The sequence below is a fragment of the Suillus bovinus genome (genome assembly GCF_016758785.1).
Source record: "Suillus bovinus strain UH-Sbo-P2 chromosome Unknown EDB93scaffold_499, whole genome shotgun sequence".
Lineage (NCBI taxonomy): Eukaryota > Fungi > Basidiomycota > Agaricomycetes > Boletales > Suillaceae > Suillus > Suillus bovinus.
The window spans coordinates 1-7,662 of NW_024542555.1; the positions used below are offsets into that span (position 1 = coordinate 1).

At 47.1% G+C, this 7,662-nt stretch overlaps 5 protein-coding genes across 5 annotated transcripts; 3 read left to right on the forward strand and 2 right to left on the reverse strand.

Moving 5' to 3' along the window:
* Positions 1–270, forward strand: EDB93DRAFT_1058365 (uncharacterized protein; the record flags this gene model as incomplete). The annotated part of the gene is made up of 1 exon (XM_041444784.1): positions 1–270. A coding segment is annotated over one exon (270 nt), but the record flags the coding sequence as incomplete, so codon positions are not given.
* A 538-nt stretch (positions 271–808) lies between these two features.
* EDB93DRAFT_1195755 (uncharacterized protein) lies at positions 809–2,413 on the forward strand (the record flags this gene model as incomplete). Its single annotated transcript, XM_041450879.1, has 3 exons — positions 809–1,082; positions 1,135–1,732; positions 1,854–2,413. Coding segments are annotated over exons 1-3 (1,141 nt in total), but the record flags the coding sequence as incomplete, so codon positions are not given.
* On the forward strand, positions 2,304–3,978 carry EDB93DRAFT_1195757 (uncharacterized protein; the record flags this gene model as incomplete). Its single annotated transcript, XM_041450880.1, has 9 exons — positions 2,304–2,308; positions 2,480–2,588; positions 2,631–2,723; positions 2,784–2,891; positions 2,940–3,023; positions 3,072–3,203; positions 3,253–3,360; positions 3,410–3,669; positions 3,731–3,978. 9 exons carry the CDS (start codon positions 2,304–2,306, stop codon positions 3,852–3,854), a joined length of 1,023 nt encoding a protein of 340 aa, XP_041300480.1. The 3' UTR covers positions 3,855–3,978.
* Positions 3,979–4,266: 288 nt separating this feature from the next.
* Positions 4,267–6,536, reverse strand: EDB93DRAFT_1195766 (thymine dioxygenase). The gene is made up of 9 exons (XM_041450881.1): positions 5,974–6,536; positions 5,846–5,921; positions 5,550–5,780; positions 5,409–5,514; positions 5,286–5,358; positions 5,157–5,226; positions 4,881–4,981; positions 4,686–4,760; positions 4,267–4,664 (listed from the first exon to the last, which is right to left on the reverse strand). Exons 1-9 carry the CDS (start codon positions 6,136–6,138, stop codon positions 4,620–4,622), a joined length of 942 nt encoding a protein of 313 aa, XP_041300481.1. The 5' UTR covers positions 6,139–6,536; the 3' UTR covers positions 4,267–4,619.
* Positions 6,537–6,625: 89 nt separating this feature from the next.
* Positions 6,626–7,662, reverse strand: EDB93DRAFT_1195791 (uncharacterized protein). The gene is made up of 4 exons (XM_041450882.1): positions 7,419–7,662; positions 7,291–7,359; positions 6,994–7,235; positions 6,626–6,939 (listed from the first exon to the last, which is right to left on the reverse strand). The coding sequence occupies exons 1-3, from the start codon at positions 7,557–7,559 to the stop codon at positions 7,005–7,007; spliced, it is 441 nt and encodes a 146-aa protein (XP_041300482.1). The 5' UTR covers positions 7,560–7,662; the 3' UTR covers positions 6,626–6,939; positions 6,994–7,004.

A 7,662-nucleotide genomic window follows, 5' to 3' on the forward strand; every position in this document is an offset into this window, starting at 1 on the left:
TTGTCTGCTGTAAACGTACAGCATGACTGCGCATCATCGAGCTGCGGCGAGTTTGTATCTGTCAACATACAACAAGAACGCACTGAGACGACAAAGACTAAGACATCACTTGTGCATAAAAACGCGAGCCATTTTGTTTTAAATGCCCACTCACTGCACAATTACGCCCTCATATCACAGGTCATCCCCCAACCCCTTTGCATGGCAATGAGCCTCCCTTTTTTGCCAAACTCACGAGAGGTACGGTTAAAAGCGGCAAGGACTGTCAGAGCAAAGAAGGCTGGAACCACAGACACAGCTGAATGTACTGGAAGCGCCCCTCCAGTATTTGATCGTGCTACCCGTAAGCCCAAGCAAGGTGGGAAGGATAAGAAGGCGCAGAAAGTAGCTGCGGGTCCCTCCTTTCAACCTCCTATGCATTCATCCCTAGCGCCACAACCAGTGGTCCATCCACTTGCACATTCGGCATTCTCTATCCCCCCAATGCCAGTACATGTACCCACTTCCCATCATCCTCCGATGCCAGCATATGCAGGCACCTACCATCACCCAGTACATGTACCCGCTTCCCATCATCCTCTGATGCCAGCATATGCAGGCACCTACCATCACCCAATGTACCCAGCGCCATATGTATTCCCCTCTGTATTCCAAGGCCCCCTTATGTACCCACTTCCTTCCCCTACAAATACTCATTTTCACGCGGGACTTTGAATAAAATTTATTCTTTTGATGCACGATAAACCGATTAAAAGCGATGAGAACCGATGAAAACCGGTGAAAGCTATTTATAGAATAGGGTGGAAACAGCGAGGGAATACATACGACGTTGGGCTGAGACCAACAAACTTTACTCACAATTCACCGCAAACTATCTCGCTGCAGCATGACTGCTCATATCGACGTCCACGCATTCTATGTCGAAAAGGCTACTGCGGCTTCTTATCGGGTTGGGGAGACAATCACCAACATCGGCCAGCTCAGAGCCTGTCTCCAGCATCAAGCTCGACTCAAGTTCGATAAAGAATGGTTACAAGTACCTGACCTTCATCCTGATCCTGATTCCGTTCTTCTCGCTACAAGTAAGTTTTTTTCTGTTAAATCAAAACGAAAATTCATTCACGCCACCTCCAGATGTGCATGGTACCTCCATGCTCGAGGATAACCTAATGACAATCCAGAGCGTGTGTGATTCGGCGGATCACATTCTTGCGATCATTCCCTCCAAGCAGCTATCACCCTCTGTTGCTCCCTCGCTCACGGCAACCGCGACCCAATCCTTGGCGAGCCCCGCCCACATGAAAAGTCAGGAGTTGATCAACTTAGTTGTATCGATGAATGACGCACTTCGAATCAAGGACAATATGAGGGTTGAACAACAGGTTGACTTTCATGCGACCCTGCAGTCATTTCAACGTGATCAGCTGCGGAGGGAGGAGGACGTGAAACTAAATTTTCAGCGATACACCAAGGAGGTGGAGCAGCAGCTGAAGGACACTCAACATCAATGCAACATCCTCAAGCAAGAACATACCCTTGACCAATTGTGCATCAAATTCCTGGAGGACAGACAACAAGAGGACAGACAACACATCAAGGACCTGGAAGATAAGCAACAGCAGGACAGCTCACGGATTCAGGACCTTGAGAGTTCGCTTCTCGAGGAGAAGAAGTTTCGGGTGGAGGAGAAGGAAGCTAGCGATAAGGAGAAGGAAGCTAGCGAGAAAGAGAAATCGTACATGCTAATGAGGATCGAGGAGATTGAAGATGAGCACATCGAAACCACTGGGTGGGTTAGTGGTGCGGTAAGTATCGACTATCTAATGCTATTATGATGCTTGAATTATTGGCTAGGATACCAAACTCATGGATCACATTTTACTCCGCCACTTACTTGATCTCACGCAAGCGAAGCTAGCAGTCGCGTCTGGACTTCCCAGAAACAACAAGACCTTCCGCATTACACAGTCATTCCTCTGGAGAGAGGCACTGTCTTCCTCCCAGACAACCCCTGAGCACGTGCAAGCTGCCAAGAAATTATTGAACGCACCAGGGTTGTCTCTTGATGCCGCCACGAAAAAATTCGCCTTATCCGACAGCGGGATGAACATCGTGGTCCAGAGACCATCGGTGATTCGTGACATGGGAGACAGCGCAGCCCACCCCAAGCATGTATCAAGGGAGGCGTTTAAGAAAATAATTTCACAACACGCTGTCGCCAGAAATCACGACAGACTTTATGCTATCTTAGAACTTGTTGATCCTGTAACTCAGTCCACCTGATTTCACATCACACGCTCACAATGTTGTATTACTTTCTTTTACCCCAAGTTACAAGTACGATTACGCAGATTCAAATTTACCAATGTCAGTTGTACTTATTGCCAATGGATTTTCGGTCACATGCAACGCATCACGTTCGGGCTGACTCTGACACCGTCTCTGTTCAGTGTGTTCATCGCGCGGTGCTGGGTATGAGCTACCTCAGTCAATTCCGACTCCAACAGGCACCTGTACCATTGTTCCCCCGGGCTGCTACATCTAGCCCGCCGTCATCCCCACTTGCGGCACAAACACCACTTCAGTCAGTCACATGAGGCGAGGTCAGATGACGGATCGAATCTACAGAGTCGGAGGCTGAGACCAAGCGGCTCAAGACTTGCGCTACAGATGTTTGCAGGACCAATGGGTTACCTGATGATGCGCTAGAAGAATTTGCTACAGTAAGTCTAAATCATCAGCATGTACAGTATAAGCGCACTAAAATTCATCCATCCATGCAGAAACCCGAAAAGGAGATGCTACTTAACATCATGGAGCATCTCATTGCCCTAGACAAGCGAAAGGCGAGAGATGATGCTCGTGAGCTCATTAGCTCGGCGGAATTCAAGGTACAGGTCTGACTCTCATATATTTTACTATTCTTACATTGCTTCAAGCAATCACTCACCGACAGGCTTCGCGCTTGCCTATTGTCTCCGAATCTCTCAGGATATGTGACGCACTTGTCTCAGAACCTCTTCGTGAGTTTTTTTATTCTTATCTGACAAATAAAGATTAACATGTTCCAGGAATTCGTAAAGAAACACCCTTCTGTATTCAAGATACCCCTCGCCGCCCTGCAGGATCTCGAACTTATGAATAAGTTGGACTCGATGATTAAGGAACTGCTTACGCAGCAGCGCGGAAGCATGAAACAAAAGGTTTGTCGATTCCTGAGCTGCTATGATATTTTTAACGTTTTGAACACAGATCGTTACTTCCGCTGATAGAGGATCAAATATCCATGCGCTCTGTCGGTCGTTATCAGGTAACTGCACCGAGATTACTTCAGCACACTGGTCTCGTGTGGCCTTTCTGGCAAGTTGATTCACAAACCCCGCCATGTCTTCCACTCACTCTAATCTAGCATTCTTCACTGATCCAATTCCGGACTGTCGTTGCAGAGAGCGCAAAGTCCCAAGAGGAAGTCACTTTGAACAGCAACCATGAACACGTGCCGGCAGATATGGAAGGTGACGAGGCCGATTCCAGCCCTTCAACGATCACACAGTGCACTTGGACGTTTAATCAATACTGGAGCTATATCGACATTCTTTTGGGTGAGCTCAGGGACGACGCTAAGAAGAATACATCTACGACACAGGCAGCTGAAGAATTCGTTAAACAGTGTGTTTCACTGCTTCTTGAATTTTGTGCGTTAATTTGATCTCATCATTGATTTGTATAGATTTTTCACAGAGGTCCTCCAAGCTGACTTACAAAAATACCCGAGTACAACGTCCCTCGCTCCATCCCTCGACTCCGTGACTGTGGACTGGCAAAAGACAATTCATAGCAAACTTATTTGGTGATTCTTATGTTATGTCCTACTATACTTTAGATACACCGTGATAATAATGATGGATTGCTCCCATATTTTTTACCGTCGCTGGAAGTTTATGTTCTGATATATATATAGTTGAGTTTTAATGTCACCATGGTATACATGCAATGGTGATGAAGTGTCGATGGGACCTGATATTAACCTTACTCTCATGTTACCGCGCTAACATTGTGGTATTATTTTGCTCCCTTGGTTGCTCGTCCCTTGTGCAGACCTTGTGCAAAGGTTGGCTCGGCTGTCAGCAATACCCAGGAAGGCCGGTGTCGAGGTTATATTTAATTTATGGTCTATGCAACATTTCCGGAAATCCTTCCGTCAACCATAACCCTATGTGCATGTGTCACAATCCTATTTTTGGGTCATGACAACGTTTGTGACAATTCTCAGTGTACTTCAGTACTTCAGTTTCTACGCAATTACATAAGCTGTGCGACTTGCTAATACTATTCCGGGGGGTCAGGAAGGATCTTTCTAAATCGTCATCTGAAAGAAGGTACATGTCGATGTGTCGAACTCAAAACAAATGCCCATCATGGTACCTGAATCTCGATATCACGCCATCACAGGTTTGAAGCCATCTCCAAACTCTACAGAAAGGTATCCGTCATTCTACATAAACCTTTGGCATTCGGACAAACGAAAATGTATCATACTTGATATTCATGTCAACCCATAGCACCTTTCACCAGCTTTAATAATCCGCGGCAAACCGCTTCATTACATACTCTTTCACCTATTCCGCCACCATTGGCATCAACATGTAGTTTCCATATGTCACCTGGAAGGCAAACCAACTCACCGACACGGGCTCATACTTTTTGGGATAATCCGCTGACCACGTACCAGGGATCGAATCGACGACTGTGGAAAGGTCCTGTATATGCCAACCATCAATCGATAAATCTGGCATAAAAGGAGGAAAGATGGCGCACGGCAGCACAGAACTGATGTACTTATCAGCTAAAGGTCGGAGGAATAGAGGGCGTAAACTCACGTAGGGGATAGAATATCGATCTGGAAGCATGCCATCCCTCGTCACCGCATGCGGCGGCGCGCGAACGCGATGCATCGCGCTCCGTATTGTGTCATTCGACCCTACAGAAGTCAAATCAGCACATTAGTAATTATATGGTCTCAGCAAGACCAAAGGAACCATCACATCGCCGCAAAAAATCTCCTGCGTTAAACGACGATCGAGTTGGGAATTGGTGGTACCGCCTTTAACCACAAATTAGTTTTGACTTTAGTAAGGAGGTAGCCTCACAGTAACGCACCAAAAAACTCCCAGACTCATTCGAATCCTCGACTTCGAGGCCTCCTACGTTGTCTTGAAAGAGGATCTGCCTAGGGTTAGCCTCGTTGTATAACGTGAAAGGAGACAAAGAAAGGGGAGACTCACTGTGAGTGTATCAAAATCCGTATGATTCGATATCCGTGCAACCTTGTTCGAAAGGACCGATTCGAGGGCGACGCTAGTATCGTGATTCAAGCCCATACCAGTCGATCGACAATGAAAGCTTACCCGGGATAGTGTTGTAGTCTCAGCCCATTATCTGACATCCCATGATATCTCACAAGCCACTCCTCCTCCAAGCCGAAACCCAGCGCGAGCGCGCGAGGATGTTTTTCTCAACCTCATAGCATTTCTTTTCTCTGTCAGAACCAAGGTACAAGACTTCAGGCCCGAGTGGATACACTGACCCATAGAACGCCAGATACGATTCCTTGAAGCCGGGGAGGATGTGATCGGGCGGCCAGATGTTTGGCATCAAGTCATCGTCCTCACAGCCCGATTCGAACGACTCTTTCACGCTCGGGATTGGTATTTCAGCCTCAGTGGAATCTCCCGATTCCGGGAGTTGGGTTTCTTTCTCCTGGCCGGGGAAGGAATAACCTGAGAGAAGACAAATGTGAAAGCGACTAGACCAGTAATCCTATTCGGCCATGGAATTGTCTAACCTCGATGATGTGCTCCGGAGTCTGGATGAGGCGCAAGCATTTTGATTTTGTGCGGAAGGGCAAAAAAGCGCTTCGACTGTCACGCTATAGGTTAGAAGTCCTAGCTAAGAGGCGGCTGTTAACCCCACCAAATCAAACATCTCTTGGACCTCTTCGTTCGATAGACCAAAATTCGTGAGGTGGACGAATCCAGCCGATTTGAACGACCCGAGGAGCTGATCTGCAACCTGCTGTTTCGCAGTTCCGTCTAAGAACGGAGCAAAATCAACAATAGGGATTGAATTATTCGACATAGCCGCAGTGTTAGATGGTCAAGGGACGATTGATCTGATCTTGGAAACCATGGGCAGAACTATTTCAGGGGCAATTCTGCCTGCAGAACTGACAAAACTTGGCAGAACATGGTTCTGCCAGCGTGACGTTTGCGAACTTCACCATGCGACCATTTTGACGCCGGCGGTATCTCATAATAGAAGTACTGAGCTGGCATCTGTTCTCTCCAGAGGGCTGGATGATTTTTTCCTTTGGATCTTTCATGAACGTGACGCGGAAGGAATTCGCTGTGAATGGGTACCATATACGTGGATCGGGCTAGTGGTATTTCCGGTTGGTTTCCGCCAGCGTCCGTAAACATCACGTGATGTGATAACGGTGTAGTCATCGGACAATGGGAGAGTGCAGTGAGCCAGTGACATGATACTTTTTTGTTGCAAATTCACCCACCTCTGGTTGGTCAGTTGCCAAGTCAATCTCAGAAGACGATAGATTCACCATTGACGCAAGCAAAACCTATAGTATTATTCAACAAGTCCGTGTTGTAACCAATGTAGTGGAGGGACGTTCTGTATCTACATATAAAACAGCTCTACAGTTGTAGCTTACTGCAAACTAGGATAGTTGTTATCCAAGTACCTGATCAATTCGGAGAGAGCAGGTCGTATTCCCTCATTTACTCAGCAGGCCATCAGCATTGACCATGTCCCACCTGGTACTCGACGGTAAAGACCCAGATTGGGTATTTCCCCTCGACCAATACAACAGATTGGTTCGCCATCCCCATTCTTATCGACGTACGCCATGATGTCAGATAAAATCTAGTAACATGCTCAGTTTCTGCAATTTTTGGTGACGAGAATTCCTTAACGTACATCTCGACCTGTCAATCCTGCCGACCAGATATCTGATTGCAGTGGGTAGCGGTGCTGTTGATGTGGGATTCATCAACTCGCGCGCCATGTAACTTAACATGCCGACCGCTTTTATATGGCTCGTTGTGAAGGCACATGCTTCGAGGACGCGGGAAAGGTCGAAGTCCGTCATCCTGGCAACACACACCGATGAATTGAGCCACATTGGGGTGATTCAGCGTGCTCCAAACTTTTGCCTCTCGCTGAAAAAGGCAGACTAAGCAAAAAGGATAAGCTATGAGTAAACGATCTACATACCCGTATGGTTTTTCTCGCGAGACGCACTGTGTCTGACAAAAGCGATGGTCTCAAGGTCTTCACCGCTACCTACATCGTTGAGTGAATATAAATGTGTTACACGTCACCAGTGACAGAGCAGCACGTACGGTAAAATTATGACCTGGCTGTGTGTAGTAGATTCCCTTCCGAACGTCTGCGAAGCTCCAACTGTCGATTGCGCGATTGCCGGTCGTCATGACCATGCCCGTCAGATCAGGTACATGGATATTTGTGAGATCAAAAGTCATTGGAGAATAGTATCGGTGACCACAAAAATGAATGGATTTCAACTTGGAATGGGTAGCAGGCAGGAAGTAGATGATGATTGCTATGCTGCCTGGGTATGTCCAG